Genomic DNA, 21,156 nt, shown 5'->3' on the forward strand with positions numbered 1-21,156 from the left:
AATAATGATTTATAACTGGGACATCAAGGGAGTTAAAGTAAATTTCATAGAATAAAACAGGCTATTAGTTCTGATTTGAATATGATTTATAACTGATTTTATTCCATTGTCCCTGGACAAGCTGGTGAATATTTTGATTAATTTACCAAATCTGTTAACACTGCACCAGACCGAAAGATTTATATTATTATTTTATTCTTCTTTGTTAAAAATGTAAAGGGCAATAAGAGATTTATAATAGTAAAAAAATCAAAAACATTTGAAGTCGAACTATTTATATTGTATGCAATCTACAAAGCTGTCGGTGACAAGCATCAATCCGGATGACTGCTTTGTTTTTAGTTCCAAATTTGCAAGTGATTTATAGTTAAGTTGGCAAATTAGTAAAGCTTATAATCTTTGAATTTTCAACAAAAAATTGAGCAATGATCATTTTAGTAATTGTGTAATTGTGCAAAACTTTAAAAGATTTAATAAAGAAAAGTAAAGAAAAAAAAATTCAGGAATATGCTTGCCTATATTATTAAATACACACTTTGATATTATGTTGAATTTTCTGGAGTGGACTATGTCACTTCAGTTACAGATAGAAATATTTACAAAAGCAAAATAGGAGATGTGCATTTCTTTCTTGATAAATCAATGGTTTTAAAGGTTTCACTTCTTTTTCTTCCCAAAAATTATATTGATAAATTAAATATCAGTTATTGCCACTGAAAAGTAAGTGTGAAATACAGAGAAATTGAGCAGAACTTTGATAATCGTCAACCTGTGAAAATAGTCCTGTCCTTCAATCAATGTTGAACGTATCTAGTTAATCAGTGTGAACGGCAAACAATTTGATAGAGTAGGAGAAACAAATTATGAAATATGTGTGGTCATTTTTTGAAAAATAATCAACATGCCACTGGCCATTCCTGGTCTGTGGGAAACTTAGATTCTAATAGTAGATTGTGAGTCAGCACAAATAAATTTCTAATGAAAAAAAGGTAAAAAAAACAACAACAATAATAAAAAACATTAAGAACAAAATTAATAATCTATTTAATATATTACAGTACAACCTCTGCAAAGCCAACACCCTTTGGGAGGCATAGAGTTTGGTTGTTGTTGAGGGGTGATGCTGTAGAGAGGTTAAAATCAGTGTTAGTATGGGAAGATTTGATTGTGTTGTTGTAAAGAGGTGATTGCTCTACAGAGGGGCCCCTCTACAGAAGTTACACTGTATCAATATCTGCCGGAATTCCTTCATTTCTTTAAGGCATGTAAGGGTAGATTTAAAAGATCGGTGATTTTATTTCTTTTAAAAAGTATCTGACCTAAGACCTTTCATCTATTGAACCCTTACCAAGCAAAATATGTTAAATTGATCAATCAATCTGGATGAAAACCTTTTATCATTTTAGGGGAAATTTTAAAATGTGTAATATAACTAACTAAATATCTAAAAGTGCAGACAATCATCAGGGGGGCACAGATATGCTGGTTGATCTTCAAGTCTTCTGGGATCTCATGGGTAGATGTTATAGCTCTGAGCTGGCTAGGTAATTAGGCATGTAAAGGAATATTTAAAAGATTTTTGTGATGAAATAAATTCTGAAGATGAAGCAGCTTATCACAGTACCCAATATTGTCATGGTACCTTTGAATATTTCATAACTTTAAATTTATTTTTTGCATTCCATTTACTGACTGAGATGAAATATTTCTCCCAATAGAAAGGTGTCGGTCCATGTTGATGATTATGTAAGTCTTGTGTTACCTGTAAGGAAGGGGGGTCATGTTTTATATGATATTTGACCACATAGTTGACAAGTGATTACTTGTATTGTACCTTGGTCTGCGACAGGGTGAAGATATGACAATATCTCATCTTTTTCATACAATAAGGTTTTAAATTTTCTCTCCACATCTCCTCACCTTTATATCCCTAATACTGACACTTCCTAACAATTTTTGGTGTCATATTACTTTCAGTCCAGTTAAAGGGCCACGGAAACAAAACCCACGTTCTGACCCTTATTTACATAACCTGGTTGATGGACTATTGACAATATGTCCGAATTTATACACTTCAGATATCCCATTTTTGACAAATTTTGAATATTTATGCCTCATTTCATGTAATTTATCAATTTTAAAAGTTATTTAAAATGAAGAATGGGGGCATATTGATGAGTTCAAGGAGAAGAAATTAGTTGAGTTTGAATACCTCCGATTTCTAAAGGAGAGAGAGAGACAGAGAGAGAGAGGAAAAAAAACACAATAAATGATGCAGATAATTTGAATATTTATATAGAGGCATCTTTACAAGATAGTCATATTTATTTTTAATCAATTTCAGTTTAATTCTTTAAAAGGAAATTGAATAGTGCCGCTACATTAAGCCTCTCTGAATACATACATATAAACTTTCTACCATTATTGAAAACATATTTTAAATATTGTTGAAAAACATATTTCAATTTGGATAAAAATCAATACTCTTTCTACATAATTGTTGAAAAACATGATTTTTTTTTTTCAATTTCATTGACAGATCAATATACTATCTTAGGCACTAAATGTGGAAAAACATGATTATTTCAATTTGAAACTTTCTACCATTGTTGAAAAACTTGATTGTTTCAATTTGAATAAAAATCAAAATACTTTCTACCATTTAAAAAAAAAAGTTTGTTTTTTTTCAATTTGGATAAAAATAAATTCTAGCAGATTACATGTATTTTGAGGGGAAAAAAACATATAAGGAAACATTAAGATGTAGTGGTATTATGGTTTAATTGGTAAGATAAGTTTATGATAAGATAAGAAATTAAGTGGAATATGATAAATATGTCACATGTGACACTGTTTCCCTCCCATACTATATTTGTATCATTTACACCACAATCTAATATCTTTGTTTTATCATTTACATTGATAGTCATCAAATATCCAATTTTTTTGTCTAAAATCATTAAATTTTTATCAGGCACAGTGTCATAGATCTCCTCCCAGTCTTTAACACAACATGTGTTAATTCAATCTGTTAATTGTTCCAATTTAGTAAAGACTTAAGTTATCAAATTTTTTAATCTACCTGTGTCATTTGAATTTTATCTTGCCATGACCCAGTCTCTTCTATCAGAATTTTGATGTTTATTTTTTTTCCCCACAATTTAAATGTTATGATTCTATTAAATGTAGTAAAAATAACTGTTAAATCTCACAATGCTCAATTTAAAACTGCTTTCAGAAAATTATTGAAATCTTCTTGAAAATAATATTAGCAAAATAATTTGTAAATAATCATGCCAAACTAAATTACAAGAACCATGAATCTTTGAATAAAAAGGAGTAAAAAACAACAACACAAAGTTAGAATGAGGACACATTTGATACTGACATATCCAGTCCAATATCACCAGACCCTTACAATGCATTATCCCCTTATTTTGTGAATTTTTGCCTTCAAAGAAGGCCAGTTGCCTATACTTGAGTAAATATATTCTCTTCAAGAAGATAACTCACAGATTATTACTGGTTCAGCTGTCAATCACTATATACAGTTATTACAAGAGTATTTAGTATTTGACTGTAGCTGGGAAATCACAAGACACGAAGAACCCGAGTGTGTTCTATTCTGGTTAAATCCATGAGAGCTACAATAAAAATAAAAGTTAAATATACTTCTTTAATAACTTGTTTATTTATATACCTTTACAAATTTGAACTAAACATTCAATCATAATGTAATTTTTTTTACCCTCGAACATAATACAGCTATTTTTTCTGATGGATCATATTTGTGTATGTGATACATGAATTAAATATGTACCTAATAATTATAATAAAATTACTTATATATTTGCTGTATAATATATACTACTATATTTTCCCTTTACATCAGTCACAGAAGATAGCCTCCTTGAATCCTTTAAATTTAATGTAGCATCAATAAGATGACAATACAAATGTACATCAAATTGTTCAGTTTTTTTTTTCACTTTTGCCATTTGTAAACATGAACATTAGGCCAGTTTTTTTGTTATAACTCAGTTGTATAAAATATTAATGGTTAATTAATAGGATGTATTTTCCCTTATAACATGAACTATATCTGTATTGGGAGAAATTTATGCATGTTCATTTGCAAGAGAGAATTTTTTTTGTCATTTTAACTTTTTTCTTACTCAATCTTTTTAAATAAGAAATATAATATTGTGTTTAAAAAATAACCTAAAAAACACAGTTGATATTTTCTTGTTGTTACAAATGTACCAGTAACAATTCTAATTTGTTATATACTTTCTTAAGGTAATTTTATTATAATATCAGGCTTATTTATTTTTCATAGAAGAAAAATGCTCAAAATATTCAAAAATAAATTATGATAACTACAAGATTTTTGGCTGTAAAACCCTCATCAATTGTATAAATGTTGGTCATTAAATATAATAATTCTTAAAATTGTCTTAATTTTCCTTCAGTGATAATATTCATGAAGTGTCACATGAAATTATCATAACTAAAATGGCTTTTTTACACACAAAAAATGTAATTATGGGACAATTATTTTAATCATATTTCAATTGTTCTATATGGCATTTTAATGATAAGAAAATGGCATAAGTGTGACCATATTATTATCTTGTATTTTATCTCAGCTGAAGTTTCTTACTTTGCTATCAAAGTGGACAATTTCACTATCTGTAGAATCAGCAGATAGATTTAGATCATTTACAAAATCAGCAAAATCTAGTTTTCTTTGCTCAAGAGCACATGGCTTGCTGATTGACTATTGTAAAGAAATGATTGGCCAATCAGAAGCCTGCATTCATCCTTCACTTCACCAATCAATACAGGTGTTATATATGTCTAGGAAAACTGAATGAAGTTTGTAGTAAGGATTTGTATGTTGTAGAGAAAGGGTGTTATGAGAGTGGATATTTACAATACTGTATTCTAAAACTTTAATTAACAGTTACTTTTCTTTTGACACTGGATTTTATAAATTTATATATAAATAGTGATATATGAAAATAATTTTTCATATAATAAGTTGTTCTCTACGGTGATATAGTGACATTACACAGCTGACAGTTAATTTAAAGAACAATTGTTGATTAACATAGTATTATTGACACTAATTAACATTAATGATAACATTCATTAATTGTGTGTTAATTGGATTCAGTGACTGACATTTCTATTGTTTTTGACACTTCCTACAGAGATATCTCATGGATTAACTAATTAATAGCTGGAGTTCTTCTATAATAAATAATAATGATATAAATTTACTGGACATTATAATAATATTACCATTAGACACTAGTAAAGTTTAGTGTGAGGATAATAATAACTCATAGAGAGGACATCATTTCTGTGATCATGATTTTAAAAGACTTTAGTTCTGATTCCGGAGACAGCTACTGCAGTAAAATACCAATGTTGAAACAAGGTACATATATCATATAGTGACTATTTATAGAATATATCAACATTTTCTTATATTTTGGTGATAAATTCATTTAATTTTTTCTTTTTTTCAGGATTTTTGTAATACTTGATTAAGAATAACTTAATTTTATGATTTAAAACTGATCATTAATTTGCAAAATCCTCCTTATTTTATAGGATAGCTAAACTATTACTATAGGATTACTAGTATCAGAGTTTGTATATTTGATAGTCATATTACAATTCCAATAAATTAGGAAATGAAAATAAGGAGAAAATATATGTAATTTTGCAGAATGATAATAATTTATCCAGCTTTGTCTCTCATTTTCACAAGGGTTTATTACATTAGAAAACTATTAAACTCCTTGGAGCATATATTTAATCAGTAAGTGATGCAATCATGTGGTGTGACTTTGTAATAAAACAGACACCATTTTTTATTTCTATTACATAATTATGATACGATTTATAGGACGAGTGAACACACAGGGGTCAGGTGCTTATATCTGGTGTGCAGTAACCACCTATGGTGCTGAGCTTCTGTGTTTGTAAATGAGGGCTTGTGTTTACATTAACCCCCCTTTCTTCTCTCTCCACAGGCTTTACAAACCAGAATCACATAGTTTATAACAAAATTAGATGTATTGTCAACAATCAATTGGCCGTAAATTCTTTGCATTTGATCTTAATACCCTTAGCTATTTGCTTAGCTTTTGTGTTTTTTACTTTGATATTTCGGGAAATAATACCTCTTGCTAAACTATTGATTGTTGTTTTTTTTCCAATGGAAAATGTTGATTTTATTGCCCATTTGTTTTCTATGTTGAATGCTGTATAAAATTTTGAACAAAAAAATATTATGGGCCCAATTTATTAAAATTCTGATCATTACAGTAATTTATTGATGAAAAAAAATATATGCATAAATTAGTATGATATTTGGGATAATTTGCTTTATTACAGCATTGTTTAAACAATGTTGAGTTTGAAGTGAAAAGCAATCAATTATGTAAGTTTACTGTCAAATTTTGTTGACATAAAATATATCACATGTCATTCTGAGTATAATCAGATAACTGCCACCCTTTGCTATGCCCTCTAACCATTATCAGAATTTTACTTCAGTTTTTCATTATTTAAGTTTGGGCAAACTTTGGTAATTAAGTGATTGGGGAAGTTTTATTGATTGCAAACTTTAACTATCAAGGAGTAATAGGTGAGAAATGGTGTGAAGTAGTTTTTCACTGGTAGCACTTGCAATGGAAATGTATTCATAAATGTTAACACCAAATAAAGTTGACATGTGCATGCAATCAATTAGGACCACTGCACACATCATATTGTGACAATTTTATTACACTTTACAATACAGAAAGTGTTAATTGAATAAAACAAGTGCTCCCTGCAGTGATAATGGACTGTGAAATATTTCTTATTGTGCTACAATAGCAAATAATTTCTACTCAATTAGACCTTTATTAAATAGTAATGAAAAATCCAATGAATAATTACTAAACAACTATGATTGCACAGAGAGGTAACTTTTTTTGCTAAGAAAATTTATATATTTTTTGATAAGTGTTTTGATATATATGATATATATTTCTTGGATTCTTAAATAATAAATTGTTTGCACACTGGTTTCTTATTCTCAGACACATTGGAGTTAATATGTTTATTTCATATGTATATTTTCAGGTCAATTAAAGGTTTCTGCTTACATGAACTTCGGTCTTCTTACTGTCCATGTAATACAAGGACGACAACTTTCTACAAAATGGAAAAATATGTGCGATTCATTTGTAAAGGTGAGTTTTCACATTAATCATATTTTATCAGAAATAAACTATAAGAATAGGTATTGAAATAAATCACCTAAAATTAATCTAAGCAAAAAAAAATCATATTAAGATCAAATATAATTCTTTAAAAAGATATACTTCACAATACATTTTCTAATTCCTAAAGTGATATTTATAATTGCTTATTGATTCATTTATAATGGCTTATTGATTCATTTATCATTGCTTATTGATTCATTTATTATTGCTAATTGATTCATTAATTTTATTATTTTAGTTAAGTTTATTACCTGATGACGGGAAGAAACCAAAATGCAAAACAGAAGTTGTACAAGATACTAATAATCCGCTATATGACGAGAAATTCTCTTTGTAAGTTACATAACTCTTTCTGTTTTACACCATATCTTGATGAAATCTAGTATAAAAATCTAGTTTATCATATCTTGAAATCTAGTGTAAAATATTAGTGTAAAATAAAATTGGTATCATTTCCTGCTGATTTTAGGAAGAATAGTTGGGTAGCTAGGAAACAATGGCAGCTGTGACTTCTATCAGTGATTAAATACGAATTAACTGATAACAGGCCTGATTTTTACCTCAATAAAATTAGAAACACTGCCTAAACACATTGGGGTGGTAAATCTGGCACCAAATCATTATTAAAAATATTCTTAATTATTTGCATTTAAGATTTCACTCGTGATTGTTTCTATGTGAACTAGATATTATAAAATCTCTTAATAGCTAAATTGTTTGAAGTTTTATCACCTATCTCCATCCAATTATGTAGCAATTTTTATGGATTCATTTGTACCAAATTTAAATATTGATCTTTAATAAAGTGTTCTTGTGCCAGTGATAAAATTTCTATTATTTGACCATGAAAGTGTTTGCAGTGGTTCAAGTACTAAATTTGAGTGGGGAACTCTCCCAGCAGTTTATGATGATTATACCTGTAATTACAGCAGTCTGGTTATCTTAAAAATCAGCAGTATCTTTAAGATCTAAATTGTGCACATTTGTCACTCTTTGGCACTGAAATAGACGATTCTTCTCCTATTTCAACCCCACTGCTTTCTGTTGCTCTTGAAAATAATTAGATCATGGTTGTGTACATGGTGGAAATAAAGTAATCTTTCAAATTATCATGGACTTTTAACAGCTTCTCAGAGAAGTCTTTGTAAGATTTCTGCCCGGGGTTTTATAATTTTGCTGGTGACATTGTACTAGTGGGCATGTGTTGTTAATTTTGTAATGATGATGGCTAGAAATCATATCAGCATGTCCCCCCAGTGATAACAATCTGAATATAAACTGACCTACAGACTGCACATAGGCCACAGGGGAAAATATGTTGTCATGATAAGGTTACTTTTGATGAAAAAAACTCTTCCAGTATATTAAACACCAATGTTAAATGTTAAATATTGATGATGATTTTTTCAGTGAGCTAAATGAAGAGGATCACAACAAGAGATTAATGGTGTCAGTCTGGCATCGAGACACACAGGCTGGGTAAGTTTTTATAACTATCTTTTATCTTCTTTTATCCTCTTCTATGTCTATACCTTATTTAATAGTTGTAAAGATTATTATAACTCTAAATTAGGGTTGAGAAGAGGGGCATGATGTAATGATAGACTTGTAATGAGTAGCATCTAGAGACAAATGTGGTAGACAGAAGTCATAAAATGTTTTTATGCTACTATCTGGAGAGACAGACAAGTGGTCTAATTGTCTTGAGATAAAGTGTTAAGAGGATTTGATAATCTGGCCCCACTGCTTGTGATGACTATTTGATGACTTTATATGATATGACCATTTGTTTCTCTACTGCTACCTGTATAGTTTGTCACAGTTTTATGATAACAAACCTTGTGTTAGAGTAGTAAACCAGTGATATATAGTCTTGTTGAGTTAGGGGATTAATCTGTGATTCCTGGGTAATTAAGACCTCATGTACAATTACGGGCATCAATTATAGACACAGTGTCTGGTACCTGGTTGATTTCTTGATTAATAATTTGATTGAGAGATGTCTGAGTCGTGGGTGTGAGATTTGGGGTTTCTACTGGTCTGATTGGCTTGACAAAAAATAGATAAGCTAATCTGATTGGCTAATGACCTAAGGTTTTATATATGAGGGATAGCCTGGTGCTGTGTTTAGTTTTTCTGCTAATTGATGATAAGTACACTCAGTGGTTTTATGAAATAATTCTGGAGATAACATTAATTGGAAACATTTGGACATTATGGTTGTGAGAAAAAGGTTAGCTGGAATTTACCATGATCTGTTTTAACACAGAACTTTTAGCAATATTTAAATTTCCTTCAATTTCAATTTACAACTGGTCTAAGATTTATTTATTGGCAGATTGTAACAGTTTGTTGTTACAGCATGTTTCAGTAACACATACACAGTATTTGTATAAAAGTTAAGTGTTGCTTAATTCTAAATTCTCCAGTTATTTGTTTGGTATTGTCATAAGAAAATTGACTGTATGTATTGCAGATAAGAAAATCCCCATTTTCTATGACATATAATAATGGTAGTCTAGAAGTCTATCACAAGATCTACAACCTTTCATAGATTTTAGTTGGGCAATTTTGGTTTCTATGGTATAAAAGTAAACACATGGTTTAATGGGGGATTATAGATGTCAGATTATGCTTGTACTTTGTGTCAACAAGGGGGGTAATTGGAGTTAAGAAAGTGAAATGAATTCTCTTGAATTGTTATCTGGATTAAGCCATATAGATTATTTAGCAATTATGTACTTGGTAGAAAAGTAATTTTATCAAAATTAAGCATATTAACATTTGTATAAGGGTCTATTATAGCTCTGTGTTTTGACAAAAAAATTAAAATAGGGTGGGCAAGTTTAGGCTGTGTTGATTCAAGAGATTAATGTGGACCAGGGATTGATTTATGCACTGGGTTTAGAAAACAGATACATTTAAAGTTGTTATAGTAATTAAGTGCTGAAAAGGCGAAAATCACTGTCACAGGTTCCTCCAGATTTTAAAGATAAATTGACACATTCCAAACTTATCTTGATTTTAATATAATTATAAGTTCACATTGACATATCTTAATTTTCATATATTTCTGTATTTCAGAGTGAATGAGTTTTTAGGCTGTATGTCATTTGGTATCCGACATCTTACAAACCCCAAAAAGGAGGTTAATGGATGGTACTACCTCCTAACAGAAGATGTGGGACGTAAAAAACATCTTCAAGTTTCACACAGGCAGCATCCACAACTCAGAATTAGAAGTAAGTTTGGGTTGTCTTTTCTTTATTAATCCTGCATATTTCAGATGTAATTGTAAAAGACTTCTAATCTTTATAATGTAAACTTTATTCAGATATCTTTACACTTTCTCTTAAGTATTTTTAAACTTTCTCATAATAAAAGAAGCTTACACTGCCTAGACACTTGTTTATAATTTTTGTTTTTCCTTTTCTCAGATCAATCTCATATCCCATCAGTAAATAAAGATGTTTGGGGTACAGAGTCTGTTAGCTTGACTTTACACCGTGGTAAGACAGGGTTCGGGTTCTCTGTGATTGAAGCTTGCCCAGTCCGTGTTGGCCGCGTGGACGGAGCATCGCCCGCTGAATCAGCCGGTCTCCAACCTGGTGATATTATAATCCGACTGAACAAACAAAACGTCTCCAGATCTACTGCTACAAGTGTAGCTAAACTTATCAAGTAAGTTACTTATCATAATATTTAGAATTTTGTTAAGCCATATGATAGAAAAATTTACAATAATCTCTTGTTCATAATTAAAACATTAAATGTATAGGGGCTGACTTACTTACTTTGTTAACAGCATAATGTTTTGTAGTTCTGTTTTATTGCAAATATTATTTCATTGTTTTCTTTTTATTATAGAAACAGCAACAACACGATGGTACTAGAACTACATAGACCCCGACCTGTTACTTACGAGCATCTTGAGAACTCCCCTTTATCAAACACAACCCTCGGAAACAACACTGACACCTGTAACTATGGTAACGATTATACCAACAATACATACAGAGACCAGTCTGTACCCCAGATGTACACCCTTCATGATGATGAGGATAAAGAAAATGAGGTCTCAATGGAGGATCAAACTTTGTACCCTATCAACCCACACATTGCTTCCCTGGCAACCAGTACACCACTGCCACTGCTAGCCCGAGGACATAGGGTAAGTCTCATACATAGTCAGTAACTAAAACTATACAATAAGTCAGTCTAAAGATAATTTCTCTGTTTAAGTAAATAACTATTTATAAAGCACAAATGAAGAAATGTCAAATGAGTTTTAGAACTTAGATAAATAATGATCATTCTTTTATGGAAATAAAATTATCAAATTTCTTTCTTACTTTATATTTCACTTATGATATAATTGTTGTCTTATTTCAGACTGTACAAACTTGTGAAATGAGAAAACAAGAGGCCATTCATCGTCTTCTGAGCATTGAACTTGACTTTATTGACCTGATGCATGCTGGGATGCAGCGATACTCACGCCCTCTACGTCATTGTATACTAAGCCACTCCCACCATTCTGCACTCTTCCAAAATATCGAAAAGGTATGATAGTTTCAGAGATAAATATATACTCCATAGTAGCAGTAATAATAATATTTAAGATTTACAAAAAGCTGTTAAACAAGCTGAATGTGTAAATGTAAAAATGAAAATTCAATAGTTCTGTTTAAGTAATAATTTCACATTTTGTAGAGATTTCAATGACATTTATTCTTATAGAATTTTTTTTTCTGGTATTTCAGTTGGTGACAATATCGGAATACCATGTAAAACAGATGCATGATAATGCACCGTCCTCTTTCATCTCGGAGGATGACACTGATACCTCCGCCTCTAGCGACAACCACAACTTCATACAGTCTATAGGTCTCATTTACCAGTCCAAGGTCCATATGTTGTGTCAGGCCTACGACCTGTATGCTAAAGGTATCAGCACAGCAAACCATCTTCTCTCCGAACTACGAAGGAATGAGGACTTTGTGAGATTTGTTCGAGACCCACCACTCGAGGGAAATCAACCAAGTATTAGCACATTTATATACCGGCCAGTGCAACACATCAGGGAGTTATACAAAGTTGTACAGGAGGTGTTCACTAATACATCAAGTGGCAGTTCTGATTATAATAGTCTGAAGGAACTTACTGAAGGTAATTATCATTATATATTTATCATCGTTATATATCTATTTGCTTCTTTTTCTCCAGATAAACATATCAATTAAGTAAAGCTAGTTACTCAATGGACTCAGTGTTGCTGTTAAATACAATTTATTAGCTTTCATGACTTAAATGGACAGAACTCATTATAAAGCATCCTTTTATCATAAGAAAAAATGTCTATAGAGTATGATTTTTTTTATGTCAGTCCTTGAATAAACTAATTTATTATTCTTTTCCTTCTTCAGTTTTACAAGAATGTTCAACCAACATCACAAACTACAGTTGTGAGAGAGTTGAAAGTTTGACCTCACTTACATCGAAAGATTCGAAGGTCAGTTTTACAGGAAGTATGAAGTCCAGATCTTCCAGTACATCTTGCAGCAGTGCTTCATCTAAAGGTCATTCTCTACAGACCAGTAAATCAGTGGACCATGAAGTGATGAAAATACAAGACAGACTTGTCTTCTCCTCTAATGTACCTGTAAGTTCTTGTTTAAAATAATAAGATATTTGATTAGAGTATTTTGTGGGAAATATTTACTAAAAATGTTTGCTTATTTTGTTTAGATTCTTAAATTTCAGTAAATTTCAAGATATTTCTCACCTTATCATTTTGTTAAACATATTATACTTTAAAAAACTTGTCAGAACTTTTTAACAATTGTAGCTCTATAGTTAAATATTGATGTTCAAATGTTATACTCATCATAAAAATGTCCTCAAATTACCAAACTTATGAATATCTGTTCTTTTGTACCTTCAGGTTTTCCAACTTTGCCAAGATGATCGTCATCTGATATTTTCGGGCGAGATGTTTAAGCGTGAAGGTCAGCAATGGATGAAGATACACGTATATTTATTCACGGATCTTATACTAGAGACAGTGAGAGAGAGTGACGGTTATCTGAAGGTGATACAAGAACCTACTATGTTAAGAGACATCGCCGCCATGGACTCACAGAGACAACATGGTACAGAGTTTGTACTCTACTCGACACCTAGACTTCACCAATCGCGGCAATGTGCGAAGAGGAAATTGAACTTCAGAGCACCATCGACGGAACAGAAAATGGCATGGAAAAGTTTGATTGAGCAGCGAGTGTTTGCTGTACGTGGGTCAATGGACTATTACAGTAGTACTAGTGATGTTTCTAGCAGCTCTTCATCCGCCATTGTTATATAAACTCCAATGATAGAACTGTTCTTTCATGCTTGCTGTAGAAACTGTTCTTCTGTCCCAGAGCTGAAGAATTTAAGTATGCCAGTATTATGTGCAATTTATATTTAATTGAAAGAAAAGACTTGGTACAGGTGAAGAAAATGACTTCGCACAGGTGAAAAAGGAAATGCTCCTAATGGTGTAATGTGTTCACAGTATTCATAATGTTTGTCAAATATAAATAGACACTCCCACTACATGTGAAGATGAGTGATTGGTTTTACAAAAAAGTGAGCTTTAAGGACTTTCAATACGAAGCAAAGCTTAAACATTCTATATCACTTGGAGAAGTTGTGTAGCAACCTGTGTATAGAACATGTTTTGTAAATGACAAATGTAAGCCATTAATGTTATGAGTATGTAAAGCTTAAAAACTGCAGATATGGCGGTCAGGCTGTTGTATATTTGTTTTTCAAGAAAGCTTGAACATTACAATATATATATGCTTGTTTTATGCATAAACATAATGTATAAACATAAGAATTTTGTTTTAACTAACATTAAGTCGTATATTAATATGACATTAAATGTGCTATGTTTTATATTAACATTGTGTTATGAAATAATCTTAGAACCTGAATTCCTTACAATAGGCCATGATATTAGCTTACAGTTGTAAAAAGTGTAAATATCAAACATTAAGAAAGCTTATTATTTGATACACATCTTTGACCATGTTAATAGTTTGTATTTGTTTCTGAATGTCAATTTTCATCCTTTTTATTTCTCTCTTTCTTTTCTAGCTTTTGTCTTTGTTGTTTGTCTCCTGACTTTGTTTTATTGTATGTTACTGTATCCATTCATTGACATTGTATTTATTTTCTACTAAATACATCAAAATAAAATTGAATATAAATTGAACATTGTTTTCTTTATAATTGTGTTGTGTATAATAATTTTATCGAATATCTTTGAGAAATGGGCTGCCCTGGTCAAGCTATTTAATATGGTAAAACATTGATTATTTCAAAAGTTAAATTCAATTCAGTTTCATGACCAGTATTGGTGTGAATAGTTCTAACCCTTTAAGAATATTATAGTTCCGGATTTGAATGACAGACACCTTAACCACTTATACACGACTCCCTTTACAATGAGTTACTGCAGCAAATAGACAGAAAACATCAGGCCTGCTGACCATTAGATATTTGGAACAGTGATGTATTTGTAAAAACAATAGAATATAAGGTATAGTAATACTTAAAAAAAGTGATCAGTTATCACAGGACGTTGTTGCCTCATGATAGCCAATTGCAGCTTCTGTGTAGCAGGAGACACAAAAATCACATTTTTTATTTAAGGGCAACAACTAGGCCAAAATCATTCTACCCAAAAAGCCTTGTAATATGCCCAAGTATTTGAGCTATTGATTAGTCCTTTTAAGTTTCATTAAAATTGCATTAGTGGTATAAGAGGAGTAGTCTGGACAAACTCATGAAAGGGCAAAAAATCTGACAAAAATCATTGAACCGGAAATGGCAATGATATGCACAAATAGACTGGGTACTGATCATTCCTGTTTAAGTTTGGATGAAAATGCACTAGTAGTTTCTGAGAAGTAGTCCAGACAAGTTTTGTGATGGCCAGACAGAAGACAGAAAAGTGAATGGTGATGCAAAAATGAGAAGTTGAATTCAATTGTGCCAATATACTTTGTATCAGAAATCGGCAAGTATAATGTTGTCACAGTCAAGTAATTCAGTTTTTGGTTAAAAAAAAAAGGGGTTTACTGGCAGACTAGTGTAATTTTGAATTTGAATATAAAGTAGAATTATTGATATAACAAGTTCATGTGCTTGTAATTAAATACAAAATTCTGATTGTTGGCTAACTTACAGCATAGGTCTTTTCCCATTCTCACTAAAATTGATTATCACATACCCGTGCCGCTTTTGCGACTCCGTAAATATGGTATATGGTATTGCACGAACGTGCATATATTTTGACCTGATGTCATTAGTGTTAAGACGCACTAAATGTTAGCATTATTATCTCTGTAGGTGAGTCAATGAAAAATGACTCTTTTTCACTGTAAAAGGACTTTATTTTTGGTATGTGATTGATAGAATATTAATTTTGTGCAAGTTCGTTATTGAATTTATTGAACTCCTTCAATAAATTCAGTATTGAACTTACACTCATTCAATATCCTCTATATCTTAAAACAATACTCCACTTCTTTTCACTGGCTTTTGAGTTTATAGGGTTGGGTTTATACCTGAATTTTTTATTTTCAGAATAAAAAAACCTTTTTTTCATGTCTATTTAAGGGACATCGAAATGAAAATTTGAAGTTGGTCGGCCAACAGTATAGTGCCTGGTCAGACTGCAAGTACCTACAGGCTGGCCTGGCTCTTATACTGGTGGCATAGGCTAATCAGCAAGGAAAAACTCAATATAAATCTCTGTTGCAGCTAGCACACCAAATATAAAGGGGAAGTTGAAACTCCAGGGGACTAATTTACATATAGATCATCAAATTAAGTGATGGGAATGGGGTTTATTTTATCATGAACTATCATGTAATTAACTATTAGGACTTAGATCATGCAGATATTATCACAAAATAAACATCATATTTTACTAATTAGTAAGAAAACCGGAACTATTACAAACTGATTATGTTATGTAATATTGGCGAGTTGTAAGCCACACCAACAATGCTGTAGTATGTTGGCTACTTACTTCACATTATTACTGGTTGAAGGTGGTGGTGGTGTTGGTAGTTTTGACTCGGGATCATGACAGTACGCCACATTGAATTTACCAGAGCACAGTTCAGCCAACTAGTGAAAGTTGCCTTCACTTCCGCTAGGAATTGAAACTTCTGTACATGCCACCGCACAGGTACAGTACAAATGACAGTAAAAAGGATTTCTTGATCAATCACATCAAAAGTGATCTGCGCCTTCCGTGAATCGGACCTGGGTCACCCGATTCCCAGTCCAATGCTCTACCTATTGAGCTTACTGGACGGCTTTGATGGATGAAGTTCTCAGGTTCTGCTGAGCATTATACCAGTCACAAGCTGGCACCAGAAGAACTACCCATGCAGCAAGCACACATAAATTTCAGACCAAAATAAAGGCACAGCAGTAAAAGAGGCAAATTGACTACTTGGTCAATATAGCTATGTTATACATGTGTAAGAAAGAACATTGAAAACAGTATAATTTAATAAGCATGTTTTATTCATATATTCCAGTAACAAGAATTGACATAATTATCTATATTTGAATTATTTTCAATAACAAAAATTACAAAATAATACAATTCAAATTGATGCACTGTACATAATATTCTAAAACGGTATGAAATAGTGCCTTTGACAAGAATGTATACTAATAAGTATATACTGGTGTAAAATTTGAAATATTTGTTGGGGTATAATATATCACAGTACGATTTGTTAAGATTTAACCATTCTTTTTAATGTTTTAGGATTCTGTTCAAGAACAAATCAGTTTTTCATCCACTTAAATTAAACAGCGTTGATTGAAGAAATGGTGCTATATATATAGTGTATTGGCTGCTGTTGACTGTCACACTCATATGGCCATGTAAAACAATCAGAACTGAACTAACTGGTCAGCCAAACTTACAATGACCAAAAGTAACATTAGTATGTTATCACCATATTATACATTAAGATTTACTACAGTTTATAACATCAAGATTATAACAAAATTCTAACAAAAAAACCATGGCAACATCTCCTCAACAGAGATAAGCATTTCCATAAGTTATTAAAGCTGAAAGTGAATATGCCTCCCGGTTCATTATCATTTTCATGAATTTAATTTAAATGTATTTAAGAAGAATAATGTGAAGTAAACAAAGAAAATAATTTACATATTGCAACCAGCACTTGCAATCCATGTAAATTACCAAAGAGGGGGTCAAAATAAGCAAAAATAGCTGTTACTCAGTGTTCGATTTTATGCAGTAGAAATATGGCAATATATACTGCAAAATCAGTCATTAATCGCATACAACATATAAATTATTACTTGAATCTTAAATGTTTTTACTTTTCTTAAAACCTTAGTTTAATTTTCATGAAATATTTTTGCTCATCTGGAGGCATGCACCTTTAACATGATAATATAAAAGTAATGTCCATGGATATATTGTTTCATATGCCTGGAGCTATGTGAACTATTACCAGTATCTCATTTCTAATCACCTCTGTAATCACCTTTCAAATATTTATTTTATGTAACATTAGCAGTTGAAGCTGCCATAAGAGACAGATTAAACTTAATGGAGATCTTCTGTTCATTAGCTGCAGCAAATTAAGATAAACTACTCCGATAATTTCCCCATTTTTAAACATCAATATTTTAAAATCCCGGCACCATACTTGGCAACCATCTCAAATCTGGTGTTGAGGACCATGGCTTATTATCTCAAATACAAATAATTAGTGAAATATTATCAAACTTAAACAGAGGGCCAACAAAATGTGACACAATCTTAATACTTTAATTCAACATACAGTAATTTTAATAATTGAGTAAATGTTATATATGATAAATATTTATTTCTTTGTTTAATGACAAAATTTCTCCCATTAAAATTGATTTAATCTTTGTAATGGGTTAAACACATTTGTCTATAGTAGATCTACAGATGTTTTAGGGCAGATTTTGAATGGTAAAATATATGTCTGTGTCAGGACTTTGGCATAAAAAATGGTCACCTCTTATACAGAGGTCTACATAAAAATGCCCCATGACAAGATTGAAGTTGGGGTTGTGCCTTATACTGGTATATCGATTTGTGGATATAGAAATACTCAGCATTGCTATATACATGTACTACCCAAACCAATGCTCGGTTGTGACAACATTGGCTTGCCTTTTGCACTGCCATCTTGTAAACAGAGACAATCAAATTTTCTATTTTGATGACTTAAGAAACTTTTAAGGGTTTCTGTGTTCACAATTATAGTACAAGTACTGAATATGTACTGGGTTCCCTATTGAAATAAAAGTTCAGAACTATTTAGAAAGGAAACTATGAAACAGAGATTCCAAAAATTTTTTTAAGTCTTTTTAGTTTTTAGACATTATAGCTATCATTTCACTTCTGTTCCATCAAATTATAAAGAAAAGAAGACCTTATTTGTCATATCGTATTGTATTTGTCATATTGCATTGTATTTGCTGTATTGTATTGTTGTTATGTTTTTCTAATAACAAAAACAATTTTACTTGCTGTGATGCTAGTATTTATTTCATATTTAGAGAGCAAACAATGTATATAATATAGATTTTACTAAACTATAATTAGGTCAAAGGATTTTGGCCTGTCATTTTGATACTGCACTGATGATGTAAAATTGACAGCCATGTTTTGTAATATTATTGACAGCTCATTAATTGATGTCAATTAATATTGACAGCTGCCTTTGTTGATATTAAATATTAAATACACAAAACAAACAGACTGATTTATCATAACCATCTAAATATTAAATGTCTTATAAAAGACAAAACGATAGTTAAACAAATCAAGGCTACCGAAAATTGTAGAAAATTACATGGCTTTTTTCATTTCATTATTTCATATTTTTGAAAGTGCTATACATGTATTTCATTGAAAGATTATGTTTTATATTTCATTGAACATTTAGTTTGAAGAAATTATTGAAACATTTAAACTATCTAAATTCATGTATGTAGCCAATTAACAGGTTAATTAGGGTAATGGATTTGCAGAGAGTCCATTCCAAGGTATATTTCAACATTAAATTTCATAAAATTGAGCTAACCAAGAACAGACTGCATGCATAGGTGTACAGAATATGGTCCTTATTATATTATGTTCTATTATAATTATATACTGGTGGCAAAGGCTAATCATAGTGTGGCTTGATCGAGTGGTTAACATGTCGGACCAGTAATTTAAGGATTACTGACCGTGTAGGTTCAAACCCTGTTATGGGTAAGCTATTGTTTCCTTGAGCAAGAAACTTTATACAACGAATTCAAAAGTGTTTCAAAAAGCTTACAGCTTCCTACACAATCCAACTAAAATAAATTTGTATAAGCTAAAGGCTAATCATTTTCAGTTTCAGCATGAAATTAGTTATAACCTGTTGATTTTAATTATATATTCTTTTATTTTCTAGAGAAGAGTAAAAGAGTTTTGTATTATTGATTTTGTATTATTGTATCACCTAGTCAACTTCCATATAATTTTACACTGACTTGGTAAAAAGGACTTATTTATTCTTATAATATTTTACATTAATTATATATAACTAATAATAAGTAAAAGAATGGAAAAGAATGGAAATAATACATAGCATGCAATGTCATGTGAATATTTAAAACTTTTCAGTAAATAATCAATTTATAGCTTATATAATTACATAGCAAATTTTAACTGTGAGAAAAAAAATAAAAACACAATATGAGATATCAATCTGCAGATCAAATATAAAAATGAACAGATTAAATTTAACACAATGTTTTTGTTAAAAGACTGGGAGGAGATCTATGACACTGTGTCTGATAAAAAATTAATGATTTTGGACACAAAATTTGAACTTTTGATGACTATCTATATAACTATTGTATTATAATCATTAGTTAAGATAGAAATATTTCTGTATTGTATTTTGGTGTGAAAGATAGAAAATAATTATGGGAGGGCAACAGTGTTGCTAGTGACAGATTTATCACTCTAGTTGTACTGTGCGAGAAGGTGAAATATTTATGACCCAAAATGTATATGTCAATGACAATACCAAAAATTATGCACAAATACTTCATTAATTTTGTTTAAATTGAAAGAAATAATTAGATGGCAAAGAAGGTAGAAGTACTGCCTTTATTAGAAGGTTTGTGAATTTGAAAATAAGCATTTTATAAAATCATACTGATGGAAAACGTGACCTTTAAAGCAAAATATGTACAAAATTTCATAGTTTAATATCTCTTTATAAAGTGTAAGCATGAGTTTCATTTATACATTTTGACTAGTACAAAATTTAAGAAGTTTTAATATAAAATGTGCCCTTTCAACTTATCAGAGGTCGAACTTGATAGTATTTCAATCAATTAAGTGACAACAATGTACAGATTTTGTACCAGACTGTATGCAAGTACCATTTTTGTACAAGTTACTTTTAAGTTATAATTATGACACAGTTAGTTCAGTATAAAAGTAGTCATTATTTATATTTAATACAATTTTTACAAATACTACAACAGTATGTTGGTGTAAGTTTATTTTACTTTTGTCCCCACAAAAAAATCTTGAAGGGTAAAAATGAAAACTTTATTTAGAAAATGGCAGTTTAACCCTGAACATTCATATTAATAAAGTCACAGTCCTATTGAATATTTTTGGATATATCTTTAAAGTTTTTTCTTAAATTCAGTTAAAATGCAATTTTCTGTGCAGCAACCAGAAAATTAGATTTTTTAATAAAAATATTTTTAAAACATCAAATAT

At 30.6% G+C, this 21,156-nt stretch overlaps 1 protein-coding gene across 1 annotated transcript in view; it reads left to right on the forward strand.

Annotated features, from left to right (window-relative positions):
* Window positions 1-14,550, forward strand: part of LOC132745815 (uncharacterized) — a 53,542-nt gene extending 38,992 nt beyond the window's left edge. The window contains exons 4-13 of the mRNA XM_060734801.1: window positions 7,147-7,256; window positions 7,528-7,622; window positions 8,700-8,768; window positions 10,374-10,531; window positions 10,727-10,970; window positions 11,157-11,460; window positions 11,682-11,852; window positions 12,053-12,458; window positions 12,716-12,951; window positions 13,234-14,550. Of these exons, the coding sequence (XP_060590784.1) occupies window positions 7,147-7,256; window positions 7,528-7,622; window positions 8,700-8,768; window positions 10,374-10,531; window positions 10,727-10,970; window positions 11,157-11,460; window positions 11,682-11,852; window positions 12,053-12,458; window positions 12,716-12,951; window positions 13,234-13,653 (2,213 nt within the window). The 3' untranslated portion in view covers window positions 13,654-14,550. The remainder of the gene's footprint in view (window positions 1-7,146; window positions 7,257-7,527; window positions 7,623-8,699; window positions 8,769-10,373; window positions 10,532-10,726; window positions 10,971-11,156; window positions 11,461-11,681; window positions 11,853-12,052; window positions 12,459-12,715; window positions 12,952-13,233) is intronic.
* The last annotated feature ends 6,606 nt before the right edge of the window (window positions 14,551-21,156 follow it).

This window comes from Ruditapes philippinarum, unplaced genomic scaffold (assembly GCF_026571515.1).
Source record: "Ruditapes philippinarum isolate M1 unplaced genomic scaffold, ASM2657151v2 ctg211_1_1_1_1, whole genome shotgun sequence".
Taxonomy (NCBI): Eukaryota; Metazoa; Mollusca; class Bivalvia; order Venerida; family Veneridae; genus Ruditapes; species Ruditapes philippinarum.